The 20,448-nt window shown below is 40.3% G+C and overlaps 1 protein-coding gene across 2 annotated transcripts in view; it reads right to left on the bottom strand.

Annotated features, from left to right (window-relative positions):
• Positions 1–1,738: 1,738 nt before the first annotated feature.
• The window catches only part of GAN (gigaxonin), a 33,126-nt gene continuing 14,416 nt past the window's right edge, over positions 1,739–20,448 (bottom strand). Inside the window, exons 2-11 of one of the 2 annotated variants that reach the window (XM_077931733.1) lie at positions 19,182–19,296; positions 17,420–17,770; positions 16,492–16,709; positions 15,032–15,153; positions 13,552–13,661; positions 13,219–13,368; positions 12,651–12,787; positions 11,245–11,373; positions 9,656–9,765; positions 1,739–8,149 (exon numbers count right to left, since the gene is read on the bottom strand). In XM_077931733.1, the coding sequence (XP_077787859.1) occupies positions 7,968–8,149; positions 9,656–9,765; positions 11,245–11,373; positions 12,651–12,787; positions 13,219–13,368; positions 13,552–13,661; positions 15,032–15,153; positions 16,492–16,709; positions 17,420–17,770; positions 19,182–19,296 (1,624 nt within the window). In that variant the 3' untranslated portion in view covers positions 1,739–7,967. Of the gene's footprint in view, positions 8,150–9,655; positions 9,766–11,244; positions 11,374–12,650; positions 12,788–13,218; positions 13,369–13,551; positions 13,665–15,031; positions 15,154–16,491; positions 16,710–17,419; positions 17,771–19,181; positions 19,297–20,448 lie in introns of both variants that reach the window. The other variant, XM_028739604.2, reaches the window with a different exon arrangement.

Below are 20,448 nucleotides of genomic sequence, written 5' to 3'. Positions count from 1 at the left end.
CCCTTTCTCCTTTTTAAGAACAGCAGCCGCAGTTGGCTTCAATCCAGAGTGGGGCCATTATGCAAACAGGGGGAAGCAGGTGGGGAATAATTTTGCCACCAAAAATCAACCTGTCTGAAACTGCTCTGGGCATGTTCCTTCCCCCATTGAATAAGTTCAGAAAACTTGACAAACTTTCAATTTGCCTCTCTTTAATATCCTACCTTCACTGTATTTGGGGATGGGCAGCTTAGCTTTCCATGATTAATAGTTAGTGAAATGGTATAGGACTTCTTAAAAGTCTACAAGAGGAAGGTACAGTGCATTCAAAGTAACTTTTTTAAAAAAGAATCAATCAGGTAAATGTTTCGTACTTATCTGACACCTCCTGGGAACTGGATGCAACTCAAGAAAACTATTTCACAGGAATGAGATACATGAGGAAAGAGTCCCCATGTAAATTGAACACTTCAACATTTTACAGCAATACTTAGATAAAAAAGCCTATTGTTCAGTAAAGGGCAGTTATTTTATTTCATGAAGGGTGTAACAGTATAGGACAGTATAGAGGCTGTTCACAGAGAAAGGTTGTACCTTAAATATGGACAATTTCCCTGACCTCAACTAAGAAAGAACAAAGGAGCCACCACTCACCATCAATTGATAGCTAACATTCAAGTAAAGGATCAATTTGATTTTTTCAAGCACAGTGTTAAAGAATTCAATAGTTATGTCAAAATAGCACCTTTAAAGAATAGAACAAGGCTCTTGGTATCAAGCAGAACAAAAACACAACTGATTGGACCACACAGGGTAAGCAAAGGTTGTCTTTGCATACATGTTAAGCCATCGTTCTGCTTTTCCTGAGAAGCAAAGGCTGGAAATTCCTGCTTTAGCCTGTTGGTTGTTTTATTTTGCTATAGTTAATAGTAAAAATTCAAGCTATGACATAACACTAGTAATTTTTACTTCAGTGCAGTTGAAGTCAAAACGTGATATGGAGCAGAATGCTGAATTTCATTTTTACACTGTACAGCTAACTATAGCTTTTCAGCTTATTGAGTTATATCCAACCACTTTTTAGTCTCAGATGATTAACAAACTAGATATAACACAACTGGGTTAATGGAAATGGAAGGGGTCTTGCCCTCACCCCTTTTTTGCAGGGGGTTGGTAAGTGATGGAGACTCAGAGGGTCTGGATGGCAGCTGGAACAGAGAAGTAGGAGAGGATTGGCCTCTTCACTTGGGGATAATGGCACAGTAACACCAAAACCTCTCTTCTGGGTGTCCTGCACACTGTATTCCTGGCAGGATTCAACATCTATGTGCTCTGCACCCTTTGGAATATGCAAAGCCTACTTTCACACACACACACACACACACCACCACTGTAATGATGGGCCTTCTGCTAGCTTCTAAAGAAATAACAGAAGAAAAAATGACACTCCACAATCTTCTTCCTGTTAAAGTAAGTAACTGTTCCTTTTTGTGTTACTAAGAGTATTAAAGGGAACCCACAGGCCGCCTATAGAGAAATACCCACTTAACACATTAACTATCCAGCAAGAATACTTACAGTGCAATTCTGTGCATGTCAACTCAGGTGTAAGCCCCACAGTGTTCAACGGGGCTTACTCCCCGGTAAGGGCGTATGGGATTGCAGCGTTAAATGCCAGTGATAATTGGCATTGCCTAGTTTGTCCCAGGTGATTCAAACACACTAAATAGTTACATCAGCCAAAGCAATATTAAAATGGTGAATTCTAACAAAGAGCATAAGGAATGTTTTATTTGGAGAATCTAGTGTACGTTAGGTATGGACTCAGAAGGGACAGCTACACTTTCATTCCTAGTTAACAAACTTTCAAAACCAACCAAGACTTTAAAATCAGTTAGTATGATTTTACAATAAAAAGGCAAAGACCGCAACATAAAATCCTATGCATATCAAGTTGATGGTCAAACGGAAGACCGACTTTAATGACTCTGGACTGCACCCACAGCAAGTAAAACATTTGAAATTTAAGCAACCAGACAACAGATCCATCTGGCAATTTTACACCTGTCCCTTACAGTTGGATATAGAGCTATCAGTTAAAAATCCTAACTTCCTGTTTACTATTGAGGCTTCTTTAGAAGAAAAATACCTCAAAACTATTTTAAATGTTGTCAATTTCATAATGTTAACAAGTTAATAACAGGCTAATTTAGGATTAAGAACAAATTGCAGTTGTTTTCAGTTCCTTAATTTAGGATTAAGAACAAATTGCAGTTCTTTTCAGTTCCTCATTTCTGCTCCCACTGATATTGCAGTGAAAAACCAAGGCCAATAAATAAATAAAATAAATAAAAACAAGACACGACCCCATCTCCAAATATGCCAGAACGCTTCGGAAGCATTTTTAATGTCTAACAATCAGGCTAGGGGAGAAGCACAATGATGTATACTATCATGAGTTCCATGAATCTTATAGTTGATCAGTACTTCTTGCCCCATTATGGTAACTCACATTTAGGGTTACAGAACCTGAGATGTGCAACTTTCCTTCTGTAAGCAAAATCAGTTAAAATAAATTGCACTAGACATGATCTGTTGCCCAGTGGAAAGAGCTGCAGATTCAGGAGGGGACTGACATGGGGATCAACAAAGGACTCTCTTCTTTTTCACTCTTCCTTGGGGTATGTGGACTGCTGCTCTCAGCCATAACTTGCAATGAGAGTCCTGTATGCAGCTCTCACATACACATCCAGCCACGTCTCTCTTCTTCTAAGGGCCCTGGCCATGAAATACTCATTGTGAGTAACAGGCTCTCGTTAAGAGCAATTGCTGGCATGCTGCAGAGCACATGGAAAGGAGATGGAGAGAAGCAGGCTGCAATGAGACCTATGATGATGCCTTCCCACGAGTCCAAATACACCCCAGGGAATGGATCAAGTTCACACTTTACAATATTTATACGAAGTTAAAAATAAAAATGGTCAGCTGCCATTTACTATTTAAATGCATGGCACTAGAATACCAATGGGGCAGTAGCGTGCCCATATGCCCTACAGGCAGCGATGTTTTCTGAGGCAGTTTTGGAGTATAAATTAAGACAAAATAATCAGACCCTGCAGAACTTTGATTTGAACAGTTCTAAGATGTGCAAAGTTTCTTTACTAAAGAATTCCACCATTCTTTTTGCAGCTCAAGGTCTTAAACAGCCCTGTGCTCTAACGGATGAGATCCAGAATACCTGCGTAGAAAGAGAACTCTTGGCACTTATTTTCGTTATTGCATACTGCATTATGTGCAACAAATGTAGGCTCCATGCTTTCAGAAGCTTTATACTGACAAAAGTATTGAGGACAGAAACGGTAACAAATAAATATTCCTATTTCTACCACTGGCTGTCTCTTTAAGGATTCTGATATACACCCCATTCTTTGCAGAATGTGGCTCATATTCTCTCCACTTAATTTTATCGTCACTTAAAAATTGTGACGATAAAATTGATTATAACTGTATTTTAAACCAGGATCTCAGAGGTGATTCCAATCAGATTTTCAACAGGCTTTGATTGCTCTTTCTAAACTGAACATAAAGCAGAGTTTGCATAAGATAAACAAGTAGTTTTGATTTACATCCAGAAGCACACCTATTGCACGATGCTAACTAAGGCTTACTTCACAATCAAAATGAAGCATAAATAGTTGCTATGCAACCAAAGCCACAGATCAAGCCATCATTGGTAGTGCAGGCAACATATGCTAAACTCAAAACCAAGGAGTGGATATTATTCTGTGCAGGGTCCAGTGGAATAAACAGAACCTGCACCCTAGTCTTAAAGGACCAAAACTAGAAATGGTAGTGCCACAAGTAGAAAACCGACCCCTTTTCCAATGCCTTTCTCCTTGAAATTGCTTCTCCCTAGGAGAAATACAGAGAGAGAGAGAGAGAGAGAGAGAGAGAGAGAAAGAGAGAGTTGATAGAGGGGAGAAAAGGTGGGGGCAGGTTACTTCCCGCCCTCACTCCCACCAGCTTTAAGTTGCTGCTACAACACTGCTTTATGAGGCAGCAATCCAATTCCAACACACAGTTCTGCTGTCACAACATCTAGTTTAGCTCCAAGATCCAAGTTGGCAAAATGATTCTACAGACATGGCCATGATGGTAGACAGAGAAGCTTTTCCTTGTGTAGCTAACTGTAGGGTCCCAAGGCTGGCAAATGAGACCAGTTAGTCCTACTGTACTAACTCATCAGCTGCAAGTTCTTCTAGAAAAGCTCAAAACCAAATATTAGGTACCTAAAATTGCACTGACTTAATTGCTCTGCAGTGACTGTCAACATAGTACCCGTGTATGCAACTCACTACTAGTCACTTCCCAATCAGATGCTGCCCCTCTGTTCAACTACATGTACCCAACAGCTTTTTGTCAAAGCTGGTTTGAGTGACTGTATTCTGCAATTAAGTGTGCTTTAACAATGCAATACATAGCAGCATCTCACCCTAAATATTTCCTGTGCAGCAGCTCACAAGCAAGAAGACTAAGATATCCTCCTTAAAAAGGTAAAGGTAAAGGTACCCCTGCCCATACGGGCCAGTCTTGACAGACTCTAGGGTTGTGCGCCCATCTCACTCTATAGGCCGGGGGCCAGCGCTGTCCGCAGACACTTCCGGGTCACGTGGCCAGCGTGACATCACTGCTCTGGCGAGCCAGCGCAGCACACGGAACGCCGTTTACCTTCCCGCTAGTAAGCGGTCCCTATTTATCTACTTGCACCCGAGGGTGCTTTCGAACTGCTAGGTTGGCAGGCGCTGGGACTGAGCGACAGGAGCGCACCCCGCCGCGGGGATTCGAACCGCCAACCTTTCGATCGGCAAGCCCTAGGCACTGAGGCTTTAACCCACAGCGCCACCCGCGTCCGTAGATATCCTCCTTAGGAATACATTATAAATTATGTTTTCAGTTTCTCTTTCAACAAGAACCTTGCATTTATTTTTTATTTTTAAAAGAAAACCAACACTCTCTGAAATGTTAGCGAAATCAAAATAAGATTGCTCCTCACAACATCATTAGATTCACCGTATGGAATTTTGTTCCTTAGTAAGGTACACTAGAATTTCACTATTATAAACACGGCCAGGGCAAGGACAGCCTCTCCGAACAATTAGCAACCCTCTCCAACCTGATGCCCTCCAGATTTTTAAACTTTCAAACATCAGCCTGTGGCAGCTAGTCAAGGATGATGGGAGTGTAGGTCAAAACAGTTGCGAGGATGGCACTGGATTAGAGAAGGCTGAATTAGGATGTTCCCTGCTACTTGGCGAAACAGGCAGCCTTGGGCCATGGAAAGGAAAGGCTCCTTAGAGTGGTTTGGCCACTCCTGCACTCTTCCCAGTTGTTAACTTCCAAAGGGACAGACATGCAGAAAGCAAATTTAAGAGGGCAGAGCTGCAAACACACCAAAAACTCCACCCGAAAGAGCATATGAACGAAACTCATAATCACCTCTAATGAACCAGCTTCTCACAAGCTAAGCAAACAATACACACATCTCCCCCTTTTGTCAGTTGCCTCCCTCTTACTTTTGTACATAAACTGGTCTTCTTTGGTCTAGAAGTTTAGACTGGAGTGCATCTCAGTTAACGCCAAAGGGAGGACAACACACAAGTAAGGGTTCAGTTGGAAACTATCTGGTAAGTTCCCTATGCTGCCACCCCAATAGGATCATAAGCAACTCAAGATTATCCCTCACTAGTCCTTTGTTCTGCCTGAAAATATGTGAAGAATCCCTCAACACAAAAGCACAAAGCATAACGGGGTGGGGAATAGCTGCCTGTAAGGAATAAGTAGCTGAGAGGGAAAATTGGGAGACTGTAAAATAGGGTGGATTACTTGAGAATTGCAGCCTTTGGATTTTCTGCAAAACTTTTGAAGTTGACGAGAAAATAGTTTATAGTATTATATGAATGAACTTAGAAGCATCTCTCAGCTCCCACTGTTTGGGGAGTGGGGCAGAGTTGTGGTTCCATTGCTTGCATGAGTCAAGCCAAATGTTATTCTGGATTGTAACCTCTGAGCAGAGTCAGAATTCTGATACTTCAATTTCTGAATTGTATCCCCAATGGCACAAATGCATAGAATACACTCTTTGTGTAAGTGTGACATGATTGACCTAGCTTATTAAGAATGAATGCCATGATCAAGCTAACATACAGTGGACATGTTGAGCATGTGCTTAAGGCTGCAATTTTAAACACAGTTACTGAAGAGGAAGACCTACTGAACTTAATGGGACTTATTTCACAGTAGACATGCACAAAATTGCGTGGCAAATCTCTTCTCTTGAACTAAATGAGGCTTAAAATGTGCTTACTCTTGTCAAAACTTCCTAGATTCTGGAGTGTCTCTTCTAACAGAATTAATACAGCATTGTTGCGTGGTACTAGTTGTCACTTCTCTTTCAGTGTTACCTTCTAAGACAACAGGCACCCCTCTGGGTTTATGGTAGCGTAAACAAGAGCAACATCTGGCCCTGCAACACTGGAGTGCAACAGGCACAACTGAGGTCCTACAACTTTCCAAAGTGGAAAGCACTAAATCTTATAAGGATATAGTTTGCAAAGGTTGTAGTGCAAGACTGTGCCCTTTTCCATTTCTTCTTTTTTAAAATTATTGTGTTTCACTAACAAAGTAACAAAATAAAGTTTCAGTAGTGAGGTAAACAGTGTTCTACCAGCAAAAAATTGCTATCAATTAAATATTATTATTTGTGAGCAAAAAGTTACAAAAAAACCCAGAAAAAAATACTTCACTATAACTGCACTCTAAAGTTCAACAGTACTCAGTAAGACTATATCTTAGAAATAGGTCATTTGTACACCAGCTTTTGATCCCAATATAATTCTCCAGAGCAAGTCTGAAATGTATTACTGTTTAATAGTTCCACTCCCACCCTCCCCACAAGTTAAAAATCAGTCTTTTACATTCCTCACTTTTTGCACTAGTATAGGTATTAAAGTTTTCAGCCCTGTAAACCTGCAGCAACTTTCAAGTTGTTTGGAAAAACACTCCTTATTGTATTTCTCTTAAAAAAAGAAAGAAAGAAAGAATCAGAATCAGATTTGTGTGCTGCGTAAACTGGCTGATAGTAATAGCATGGCAATTCCGGAAAACCCAGCCTTCACCCACCCACCCACCCAACCTCACTCACTGTTTTTCAAGTGAGTGGTTACTGCAGCATGTGGCTTTGTGCTGGTCCACATATGACACACCATTTTAGATCATTTGACGTACACAAGATTTACAAAAAAATCTGTGTGACTCTCAGTTCTCTACTGTACTGAAATCTTTAGCTCAGTTTAGTCCATTTTAAACATACTGGTGTTTTTAAAAAGATTATTAGGAGTGAAAACACACGGAAAAGTGACATATGTACAATTCTATCCTTTCAGGCACAGGCCTTAAATTGTCAGGAAGGCCTTGAAGTAAAAGGTGCAACTGCCCATCTTTCTCCACAGTAGAGTTAACAGTCTCTTTTGGCATACTAGTGAGATCGGTTTTCATACAGGATTTCCTGTGTTATCAATGTCATCTAATGTCAACACAGCAAAGTTATTTGTAACAATTCTCCTTGATGAAAATGTCCCTTACTGATTCCCCCACCGTCCCAATTTCAATAGGTTTCATTTTTTTTAATCCACTCCTCCTGGTTTGAAGCAAAGGAACTGCTTCAATAGCATGGTTTAGTATCTTTAGATAAACTGAACTTAAGATACCTCCTCAACCATGTTTCTCAATGTACAATGACTTGCCCCAAAGCAAATGCTGAGGCTTAAGCATTTAAGCAGTTAAAAAAACAGGACAGATACCATACCAAAGCCGAGCATACAGTTTAAGTTTCTGCCGCAAGATGTTTGTTTCTCCTTTATATAAAGATATATTGTTATGGTGGAGTGCCTCTCAAATTATTCCCATCTCCTCTGTTTTCTGAAGTTCTCTCAAGGAGAAGGAACACGGATGCGGAACAATCCTTGCTGGAGCTGGAGCCGGAAAAGCTTGCAGTTTGCTATACGCAAAGCTGCACATCCAGTACGGCGAAGATCCGATGGAAAGAGTGGCTTAGTATGGTGCCAAGTTCCGGTGCTTCTTTTAAATTCTCGAACATAATCGTAATTGGTACCTATTAGGAAATATATTTTTAGCTTTAGGATTTAAACAGCATATGGGGAAAGATTTACTCAATAGCATCAGTGGAATTCGAAATAGAAACCTGTTGCAGATCTGGGTTTCCCTCACTTTAGAAAAATGCAAAGCAATACCAGGTTCAAAAACAAATGCATTTTGCATCTCACACTGTTATTATGTGGGAAGGCTCTATTGCAAATATGCAGATTAAGGATATATTTATTTCCTTTACCCAACCCCCTCCCCTACTTGCTGTGCCCTAAACACACCAAGAAAGAGATAGTTGTTAGTTGTAAAATGATATTTGAGAATACAAAATGTGGTATTTCAATGATGGACCATTTAAGAACAGGAGCTAGCAACATATAAACTATTCAAATCCTAAGAACAACCCCCCCCCCCATTCAAGTTTGTATAGCACAGGTCTGAAAAGGTTTTATAGCAAAATGTTAAAAGGCTAAGATGCAACAAATGCAGCATTAATGGACACCTTTGGCTCTTGAGATGACATTTGGGCTTGTCTTTTAGGAAGAAGCCAGACAAGTGGTTTAGCAGTGATACTGCAGAAGGCTTCAAAATTTCCTTTTATGTCCTAGTTTTCAGTGACTGTTTTTAAAGATGTGAGGAAAACACTGGATGGATGAGTAAAGGCTGAACATGACCAACAGATGGTTTTTTGGAGCCTATGTTGACTCACTTGCCAAGCTGATGAGAGAATGCCGATATCCTAATCCTTTGGCAAGATTAACTGCTCTGAATATACAAAAAAAGGCCTTGGCCAAAACAGATAAATGAACAAGGCAGATAAATGCAATTCAAGTAGTACATGGTGCTTTCAAATCCCAGAATATGCGTTATTGTGCAATGAGTTTTCATTGACCAGAGTCAACTTTATCACATGAGTCTTTTGTGAACTGCAAGTGACAAATTACATAACAAATTACTTAAGATGTCACAGAATGGTCATTTTTACTGAAGTGAACTAACATGGCTACTTTTTTCAAAGAGACAGGGATCGGTGGCAAAAGTGAATTACCCTCAGTTTGGTTGAACAAGTCAAACTTATTAGAACAAAATGCATGATAGAATAGAAAGAAAGAAAGCTAGGTTATACTTATTTTAAATAAGTGAAAACAAGATAATTTGCTTTCCCAGCTATAATTTCACATCAACAATGTTCATTAAAGTGAAACACTTAGCATGGTTGCTCTCCAAAAGGCACTCAGATAGAAATGTGATGAATGAAGTCTCCTCCCCTAATCTGCCTTATATATTTTAAGGGTGGGATTTAATTTTAAGCAAGTGGAACAAGTTACAAAAGAACTAAAGAATTAAACATGGAATCACCAAAGAGTTTCATACTATCAGTATTCCAAAAATGTAAGTAGCCAAACTCTTGAGGAGCACATTAGCTCCCTCTGCCTTACAGTATGTCCTCTGAGAAACAAATACATACAATAAAGGGGAAAAAACACACAAGATATATTGTTTAGACTCTAACCTGTATCAAGATCCCCAATCACATAGATACTAGCCCCAATGGGCACAGCTCCATACACAAACGAAGAACTGGCTGGGATGCATAAGTTCTGATCATTCAAGTAGATCCACCTGCAAGAAAAAGCAACCTTTGAAGTATAATTTGTAGAGGGCTTTTTGCAACCAAGAGACACACAGATGCCAAAGATATTCGCCTCACAAATTTACTCACCCTGGGCAAGAAAATGAATGAAAGTCCACGGATATCTAAAGAATAGGATTTCTAACCTGATGTAGTGTTACACCTCGAGGCCTAGCTCCCTTCTCATCTAGGTTGGGTCTTGAATGCATACCAGAATCCTTTTCGTGAATAAAGCAGGTGGATGTCAAAATGTCCATACAAGCTGTCTTTTGTACAATTAGTACCTGAAATGTACACTGTTTCCTGTGTCCTGCCCTTGTCAGTGCTCCATTTTTTTAGTGCAAATATTAGCATCTTATCTAACAGGCGTCAACTGTTACATGATGGGAGGCTTCATTACTCAGTGGATTCTGGAGGTCGTAGGCGCAATCTCATCTTCAAATGAAAGGATTTCAGGTGGTATGACAACTCCATCTGAGAGCTGCCACCTGTCAGAGCAGACAATGCTGTGCTAGTATGACCAGCAACTCAAAATCTAAATATATGGCTCAAATATTTGTATTCATTAATTTCTTGCAATGTTTCTAATCCTCACTGTTGAGCCACTCTTCCTCCTCTGCTGTATTCACATCTAGCAAGTTTGCTGGCATGTGTTTAAAGATGTGCATGAACAAAAGAGCAGCTTGCAGTCCCAGTATAGGAAGAAAGCAGGGACACAAAAATGGTTGTCTGGCACACAGTTATAACAAGAGAAAAGAGAGAGCGAGGTCGAAAAAACAGTCCATCCTTGTAAAATAGCACCATCTTCTGGTTAACAGATGTAAACAAGTGGAACCACATGTATAGAAAGATTTATTGAATGCAGACATGCTCCCAGAACAGGAAGATTAACATTACACAATTAGTATGGCACCACTGTTAAGTATTCAGTCTTGCTTATTATTTCAGGCATAACCCACAGAAGCAAGAACTTTCAACCAGTTCTCATGAAAACTATGCAGATGCAGCTTACAGGTCAAGTTAAGATTTAAATGAAAAACCAAACAAGGCTGGCATACACTAATACTTCATAAAAATAAATCTATTATTCTATCTGGAAAAAATGCCAGGGGTTAGATTTACTCATGCAACAGGGCATATATTTTATTTTTCCCCCAAAAGGGAAGAGACCATAACTCAGCATTGGAGCCCATGTACTGCATGCAGACAGTCCCTGGCTGGAATTTCAAGCTAAATAATATCAGGTTACACTCAGCGTTGGAAAATATCTCAGTCTGGCAGCATCTCTACAAATTCTCAATCAGAGCAGACTGTGCTGGGCTAGACTCAGAAAAAGACAGCCTCTACAGGGCACCTCTGCATGTGCAGTTGCATTACAACTATTCAATTAAACTGTAAGTGATAAAAAGGTCAACAGCTATTTTAGAGGCTGTAAGATCATGTTAGTGAGCTATCTTAGCAGTTGTTACCTTTTAAATTCATCGTGATAGAATTCTGATTTACACGTCACCATCTCACTGGATTGATTGTCATCACGACTTCTCACTCCACCGAAGACATAGAGTTCTGAAGCAACTCCACAGGCCACAGCCCCAAACCTTAAAAAAAAAAGATGTAAGAGGAATCTTGGGTGTCCAGGTTAATTCAGAATTCCTGCTCTCTTGACATTAAGCAGAATTTGACAGAGCTACTAACATTTGGAGTGATTTAAAACAAACAAACTATGGCTTAATGTAGTGAGATATATGCTATAAAAAAGAGAGACCCCGTCACTCGTAAAATAAAAGCAACATGAAGTCAAGGAAAATACAGTGGTACCTCAGGTTACAAACACCTCAGGTTACAAACTTCGCTAACCCGGAAGTAGTACCTCGGGTTACAAACTTTGCCCCAGGTTTGAGAACGGAAATCGCACGGCGGTGGCAGCAGCGGGAGTCACCATTACTGAAAACGCACCTCAGTTTAAGAACGGTTTCGGGTTAAGAACAGACCTCCGGAACGAATTAAGTTTGTAACCCGAGGTACCACTGTAATACATGCTGTATAGGTGAAGGCAAGAAAACCAAAGAGGACAGTATGATCTCAGTATCACACACATGTAAAAACCACAACATCAGCTACCTGAGTTGACAAGCCTTTCACACTTGCTCGTCACCATTATTTTAATCTTGTAAGTTTATTGATTGTTTAGAAAAGTATAACTATTTGTTTCTAAGCTGCCTTGCCATCCCCATTGTTCATCTGTCTATGAATCTCATATCCACTGAAACCTACAGTAACTCCTGAGACTTAACAAGTTCCTCCCTTGGTAGCAGCAACTTAAACACTGAGAATTATTTACAAAAATGCAATTCAGCTTTCCAAAAAGGGAACGATCAACTGCACAAACTAAAGACAACATCCCACAGACAAAATCTGCAACCATAACTGCCTAACAATAGACAGTGTTTTGAGTTGCAGCTTACACTCTGAAATCCATTAGTTCTTATGATGTATTTTATTACATATTTCTTATTGTAATAATTTATATAATTGTTTTGATTTTCACATTGTATAGCTATCATGTTATGTACTTTCATTTGCATTCCATGTTGTAAACTACCCTGTAGTCTTTTGATGAAGGACAGCATATAAATTTAAATTAATAACCACAACAATAACAACATCAACAACAATACTGTGGTCAGTTATGTAGACCATGTAAAGAGGAGGAGCCTTCAGCAATTGGGGAGATGTAGCATCTCAGGAAACGATCCTTGCTGCAAGAAATAAGGGTGGTTTATAAACACATATATGTGCCTCTATTTTCACCTGTGGAGCACTGGATGGTATGCAGGATTAAGGCAATGATACGTGTTACTAGTAATTTACTAACCTCCTCTCTTTTAGCGGACAGATAGCTGTCCACTGCTGGATCCTTGGGTCGTAACATTCAACGGACTCAAAAAGCTTGCCATACGAACCCCCGCCCATTGCATAGATCTTCTTTTTCATAGCCGCATAGCAACCAATCTTAAAAAAGCAAAATCCAAAGCTATCATGCACCGTTTGTCATCTGGTTAATGTATATGTCAGACAGTAATAATAGTAAGAACACAAATAAAGTGAAGCACGAGCCCTTTAAAATCAAAATACTTCTGGGGGGGGAGGAGTTCTCTCACACATTAATCAACAGATAATAAGTTTACTGTTCCTAATGCAATTTAAACAGAAAATACAACAGTTGATGAGGTGAGTGTTTTGAGCCATTATCTGGCTCAAGATTGCTCTTCTGGAATTCAACCTTGCTCTGTATCAGCTTGAGATTTAGCCACCTTTCTGAACTTAGGAACACGAGTAAGAAGTGTAGAAATGAGCAGTTCAGAAGTCAAGCAACATTAAACCAAATGCAGCAGTTTAGAAACAGTTTGAAAAATAGCATCCTGTTTTTGCTTAGTTCCTACCTTCCTAATCATTGTCAAGTCCGGTTGCTTCGTCCAAGTCCTATTATAGATGTCATAGGACTCCATAGAGATGAGTTCCCGTTCTCCATCCTCGCCTCCCAGAACATATAGCACTCCATCAATCTCTACCAAGCCAAAGTTGTGCCGGGCCTATTGGAAATAAGTAGAGTAGCATTTATTAAATTCACTTACAAAAGAAACTGAAGAATTTAACAGAAATAACTATCCTAGTTTTTGTTAACCAACATAAATGGATATCCAAAGATCTGATCAGAACAAAACTGCAGAAATTGGGGTGGGTGGGGGCGACGGCTAACAAAAAGGCAGACTTGCCTCATTCATTGGTGGTAAAGAACTCCATGAATTGGTATCTGGATCATACTTTTCTCCAGAGTTTAAAGTGGATTTATCTTCATCTTGACCTCCAAGTACAAACAGGAACCCTTCTGAAAAACAGACCACAAAATGATTTGGAAATGCAAGTTGCACTGGTGGCACATCTAGCTGGTATTCATGAGAACTAGGAGCCTAGCTGGATCAGACCAGAGGTCTATCACCCACAGATGCCCACAAACAGGACATGGAAGGCCATAGCCCTCTTCTGTGGTTGCTTTCCACCAATGAGTATTCATACTGCCTTGGAACATGGAGGTTCCAGGAAGCCATAATCACAAATGACCATCATGATCTTTTATCAGGTATCCAGAATTAGGGCACTTACAGGTCCAAATCAGTGTTGATATTTCTTGCTTTTTGCTGCTTAGTCTTTATACCTTATAATATATGTATTGCAACAAGTGAAAGATGGCTTGATGTTTTATTTATTCTAGAACACTAGTTTGTGGCAATTATATTCCAATAAAGATATAAAAATAAAAATGTTATACTGGGAACAGTTTTATTCTTTCATTTAGGAGATAACACAGAGCAAGATTCCAGTTGTTTTATAGCAGAACGTTCTTGTAAGAACATGTTTAACAAGTTTCTACTAGATACCGAACAGCAGTTCAAAGCTTATAAGAATACTTCAAAGCCATGGGTTTTGATACCAATTTTAAACTGATTAAATTCTTTCTTACAAAATCTATCGATACTTGAATATGTGATGCAACACAGAAAGTCTGGAATGGGTGTAGTTTTCCTATTGCCAAGTTTGTCAAATTTTATTTTATTTGTATACAGTATATACTATATGAGGAAGTTCCAAAGAAGTTGATACACATATGTTGTGGCTGTTGTTTTGCCAATGTTATCTTTTGGTGGTGACACTTTGTTTCTCATGGAAAGTTCCCTGAGCTTTGGGGGCAGGGGGGGGGGGACAAACGACAGATGCAGGATCTACCAAATATGTTGCCAATCTTGACTCTAAATGAGTCTCCACCCTTTGGTTGTCCTCCAAAATACTTGAGAACTTTCTTGAGTATTTCACAGGTTAATATTCTCCAAGGCTGTGATCAAAGAAGCAAAACAAACAAACAAACAATATTGGCTTTGAAAACAGTTAACACACCGGTAGGCAAACTAAGGCCCGGGGGCCAGATCCAGCCCAGTTGCCTTCTAAATCCAGCCCGCGGACGGTCCAGGAATCAGTGTGTTTTTACATGAGTAGAATGTGTCCTTTTATTTAAAATGCATCCCTGGGTTATTTGTGAGGAATAGGAATTTGTTCATTTCCCCAAAAAAAATTATAGTCTGGCCCCCCACAAGATCTGAGGGACAGTGGATCGGCCCCCTGCTGAAAAAGTTTGCTGACCCCTGAGTTAACAGATTTAGCCTTGTATTCTCCTACTAAAGAAACAAATAACTTTCCTACCTGCTGAAAGCACACCATGATTTATCCTAGGTATACTTAAAGGAGCCAGTTCTATCCATAGCTGTCTGTTAGGATCATAAAGAGGGCACATACACCTCATTACTGCTGATGGTTTCCGGGATCTGAACAGGAGAAAAAGGATAAATTAACTCAGCTACCTTGCCCATACAGCAAATCTTGATTAGAACCCAACAATGCAGAGGAGATGGGGTTTCTACTTCAGTGTAGAAGCATCCATTCTGTTTGTATACTTTATACTGACTTTTGTTTGAGACTTAAATCCTTTTTGTGTGTGTGGCAGGAGGGTGGCACAATAGGTCAGGCAAGTCAGGAGAAAGGCTCTAGAGCTCAGTGGTAAAGCACATAGGTTGCACGCAGATGTTGCAAGTTCAATCTTTGGCACTTCCAGGCCCGGCTGGGAATGTCCGCAGTCAGAAGCCCTGGAGGACCACTGTCAGACAATACTGAGCTAGATGTTATGGCCTGGCATTTCTATTCTGCCAAGCACGTGTGTTTAGACCAGGTTTGTTGAGAGACACATGCCTAGTCACTTGTGTTGAGTGACAAATGCCTCTAAGCAACAAGTCACAGAAGCTGCACATTTCCCTTCTCTCTTTTAGGCTACTGTACATACAAGTACAGTGAGCAGGCAGTTTTTGTAGACATGGTTGCAAGGTTATCTGGTACTCCAGCATGGTGAGATATGAGTTATGCAGTATTCCTATAGAAATAAAACGTGATTTGTTCCCTCTTAGTGTTTTGAGGAGGTGGTTTTCCACAGGGCTTCACACATTGGTGACTTAGACAATAATTTGTACAAATAAATGAACTCTGAATAAGTCAGTCACCTTCCATGTTTTTCAGCTTACATACCTCTGTCTTTGGCCAGTTTACAAGTTCTTCATGTTGAATGGATGTTATAAACAAGTAAATGGTAGTATGTGTAGTATGCATGTCAAAGTCACATAACCCTTTGCTTCAGAAGAAAAATGCCTGTTTCCTTGCACTGGTAACACTGCTAACAGGCAGGATTCAAGGAACAGTGGGCAGAAGGATAATAGCTCTTAGCCCTGTTGCACAAACATTTGCACATTAACTTGCATAAAAGTGGACACGGCACTGTAGCAGGTAGGCTTTAGAGTAGTTTTCATGCTTCCACTTGTGCAAGAGGTGGCACAACAGAAGAACATATCTGGAATTGGTTTATTTATTTTCCTTGTGCAACACCTTGGTCCAAATGCAAAACTGCCCTTTTGGTGAACAGAAGAAACCTCCCACAAATGGAAGTGCATCTTTGGAGATAACCCATAGTTATGAGGCATACAAGAAAAAATAAAGCACAATGTAGTTTTGCAGCTTAATCTCAAATATGACCAACAATAGGACACTTACTCGAGTATCATCCCTCTCCAACCCCCATCCACTTCTGAGATCTGAAATAGCATGCCTGAGCCACTTACACTCTTTCTTCACCACCAACAGTGACAATGCACTCTGAGTATCCTCTGGGTTTAAAAGATGCTAGCATTGCCTCCCCCTGCTGTGGCGGAGTGAGTGGAATGTTGCTACATTCTTTGACAATCTCCCGTACCAGTGGGTCATTCATCATTTGCTCACGCAAGTAGGTAGCATCTAGCCCAGATACCCACACAGCTGACATTACATCCTTCATGTGAACCTGAAGAGGCAGAAAGATATTTCAGGCAAACAAACAAGCCGAATCATAAAACAGTCACACGAGCATATGGCTTTATGGAAAGCTTATTTCTCAGAATCCCTGCTTATACAACACCAGGATATACTGACTTAGAAGAGGAAGCACTGACATGAAAAATGCTACCGCATATGCATTATTTGGGTAATATGGAGGGCTGTCTCTATTTTGCAATTCTGCAGAAGCACATAATATGGTACTAGGTGCACAAATCAGCTTCCTTTAATCTAATTTTTCATCTTAAAACAAGTTCATAGTCCTTATGGCTGAGAAAATAGGCTAGAAAGTGAGTGAAGAATATCTTCCTACATCTCAGAATCCCAAGGGGCAGCTGAATAGTTGGGGCAGGACAGGAGTCCACTCTGCAGCAACTTGCTCCTCTCTATGACTAGGCATTGCTAGAATTATACAAATTAGTAAAATGTAGAATGAATTAAGGAAATTAATGTAAATAAAGCATGTAAAGTTCTTTGGCCAGCTTAATCTATATATGCTGCAGAATTCAGCTTTTCTTAGTGCAGAATGTCTGGGTACAGACAGAATGATGCTGGTAACATCTGTAGTCTACAACATGGACCCAAATCCCACAATGCATTGCAATTTGAAGCACCCAAGTACAATGAAGTGCTGATTATTTTTTCTGAAGCAGCATTATATAACTTCAAATTCTGTACCTTTCTTAACTCAGGGTCATGGGAGATCCATCTAATAACTGCTTCAAAAACATGTCTTTCATTCCCAACATTCAGCTTCTCCAAGGACAGCACTTCTTTTGCTTTCTGAGGACTCAGTTCCAGAAACTCCTCCGTACTGCTAACATCCCGGAAGTGTGTTTCCAGATATTCGGAGGCAAGATAATGAACATGACGCAGACAATAGTGTAGTGCAAAGTCCCGGATTCCAATACAGTTCTCAGCAGCAATGCAACCTTCCAGAAACTCACAGCACAGAGTTTTCAGGTCTGTAAGCAGCAATAAATCAGCAGCCTGCACAACGTCCTGGATGGTGTCTTCACTTAGCTTGATCTGCAAAAGGTTTATTTTTGAGGAGAGGAAATTACAACTAGCTCAGTTTCAAGTATAAAAGTGCAGCACTAGTGTCCATTACTGCAACTAACTGTCTTTCCCCTTTGTAGCTTGGTGGAGTTTTGCCTCTACTTTAGTGAGAAGGTAACAGCACAGCACTGGAGAGGGAAGTTGAAGTGTATGCTGTACTTATGCCATGGGCCTTCTTTCCTCCACCTCTAGTATACTGCCTGTGTCACTTGTCACACATTTACATATTGATCATCTCTGATATAAAGTGACTCCTGGAGTCAGAGTTAGGATGACTTCAATATGATACTGGAATTTGCTTGCTGCAATATGTGGTGAAAGCCACTTGCTTACATGACTTTAAGACGGGGATCAGAAATGGTCATGGAGGATATGTCTGTCAAAAGACACTAGCCATAACACCTAAACGAAACCTGCAGGTTGATAGGTGGTATACTTTTGCATACTAGTCACGGGGGAAGAAACATGAGAAGGCATTTGCATTCACACCCAGGATTTGGACTTCCTAAAAGCTTTTAGCTAGCCACTACGAGAAACAAGATGTTACATTAGTTGGACCCGTGGTCTCATCCAGCAGTCTTCTTGTGCTTTTACTGTATGCAAGATCATGTTCACAATCTCTCAACTGTTAAAACAAAGCAATGTGCCCTCTTGATAAATAACGTAAGGATCAGACCAGCTTCCACCTCATTTAGCAAACTTTGCAAGAATCTCAGCAAGCAACAGGGATGAGATGGTTCGTGGGAAACTGGTCTACAATCCACTACAAGTCTACTTCAGGAGTATGGAACCTCTGGCCTGTGGACCAAATTAGGCCTGACGATTTGGTTAACAATTTGGCCTGCAAGGCTATTTTCCCCAAACAACACCCACCATATTTGACATTAGGTGTGGTGCAGGGAGAGAGGCAGATGCAGAGAAATCACCAGGAGCCTTGAAGTGTCCTCCTAACTGCTAGTGAGGTTTGTTATCGATGTGGCTGATTGGCAGTGAAAGTAAACCCCATGGGATTGGCTGTGTTATTTGGGATCAGCGGCAATTAGGAACTTTGTAGCACAGATCATCTCTGCCCAAAGCAGGGCTTGTTATTAGCACTGATCTGCTGAATGGAGTTTACAGGAAGCCCCACTGGTATCAGCAAACCCCAAAGCTTGGACTGAAGCTGGCGATATAAAGAACTCTTTCTGTTAGAGCAGCTCAAGCTCAAGCTGCACTTGCATGAGATTTTTTTTTACTTTGGCTACTCTGACTAGCCACTCAGATAATACGTCCTGCCTCAATCTACTTTCTGCCCATTCTATTCAAAGGGTTTTTTGAAGGTGTAGATTATGACTAGAACTGACATACAGAGATATGTAGGAATAACCTTGGAAACACAAACCTGACCACTGAAGATGTAGTCCAAAATCTCTTTCATAATATCAACAGATATCCCTTCAAGTTCAATTTTATATGTGGAGCCATCATCCTTTGGAGGATTATAGTTCAGCTTTGTTCTGAAATCAGAAAACATAGCTGTTTTTACAAGATGATTAGAACAAGACATAAACAAAGGAAGGTCACATATGAAAATTTCTCAGCTTTCAGAATAGATTTTTCAATTACATATGAACACACACTATTAAAAAGAGGTACTAAGAAAAGGAGAAAAAGCAGCTGTTTTAAGTCTGTAGTATCACTTAATGGTATCAGCCTGTGGATGTTTAGTGCACAGCATAAAATTCTTTCATGCCAGCTGTTAAATATAGGAAGTTAACTCTGTTTTCTTAACAGGAATTTTGATCAACACATTATTTCTTTTTTGCTATGCATACACTCCCTAAATCTGCTCAGTTCACAGCACAGGATTTGTACAGCATTATTTCAAGTGATAAAAAGATAAAGTTTTCCAAATCCAATCAGATATAAGCCTAAGGTTGCAAAACAATTCACACATTTCCTGGGAAACAACGTTCATTAAATCTGCTACAGTGGAAATAACCACACACTAATCTGGATGCATAAGGGAGACCACACTTTGCCAGCCACAATGAAAGGCTTGGAGTAGGGAAAGGCATAAGTTGTACTGGAGCAGATATAAGGGATAGCCAAAACAAGAATATAATATACTTAGCAATGCCTGCATTGAATAGTCTTGATATATGCTATAATGAGAAATTATTATCCATCCATTAGGGGCATGTGAAGCCTTAGGTCTGTGAGCTGCTGGCTGCAACTGGGAGGGGGTGGCATTGTGAATCAGTTGGTCCTTAATTTGATCCAGCAAATCAATGCTCATTCCCACATGTCCTTTTTGATCTGAAGACAACGCCATTCATTCACACATTTTATGACATTCATATCTCATCTCTCTTCCATGGAACTCAAGGTGCACATGTGTTGTCTGTGTGGTAGGATAGGCTGAGAGGCAATGACTGGATCAAGGTCATGCAGTGAGCTTCAAGGCTGAGTGGCGGTTACAACCCCAGTCTCCCAGGTTTCAGTCCAATACTGTCTCTCAGTCATATTGCAAGTTCCATCTTATCACAATGTGTAACCTTGGACAGCTAATGGCAGGGCCTTTGAGGTTTTATGCCAACAGGCCTCAGCAGTAATGAAGTAATCATCTCTGCCTGAAGAGGCCCATCTAAGCCCATTCTCAATGAGTT

Source organism: Podarcis muralis, chromosome 7 (genome assembly GCF_964188315.1).
Source record: "Podarcis muralis chromosome 7, rPodMur119.hap1.1, whole genome shotgun sequence".
Taxonomy (NCBI): domain Eukaryota; kingdom Metazoa; phylum Chordata; class Lepidosauria; order Squamata; family Lacertidae; genus Podarcis; species Podarcis muralis.
The sequence above is the reverse complement of the archived record's forward strand: the minus strand, read 5'-3'. Positions and strand labels throughout refer to the sequence as shown.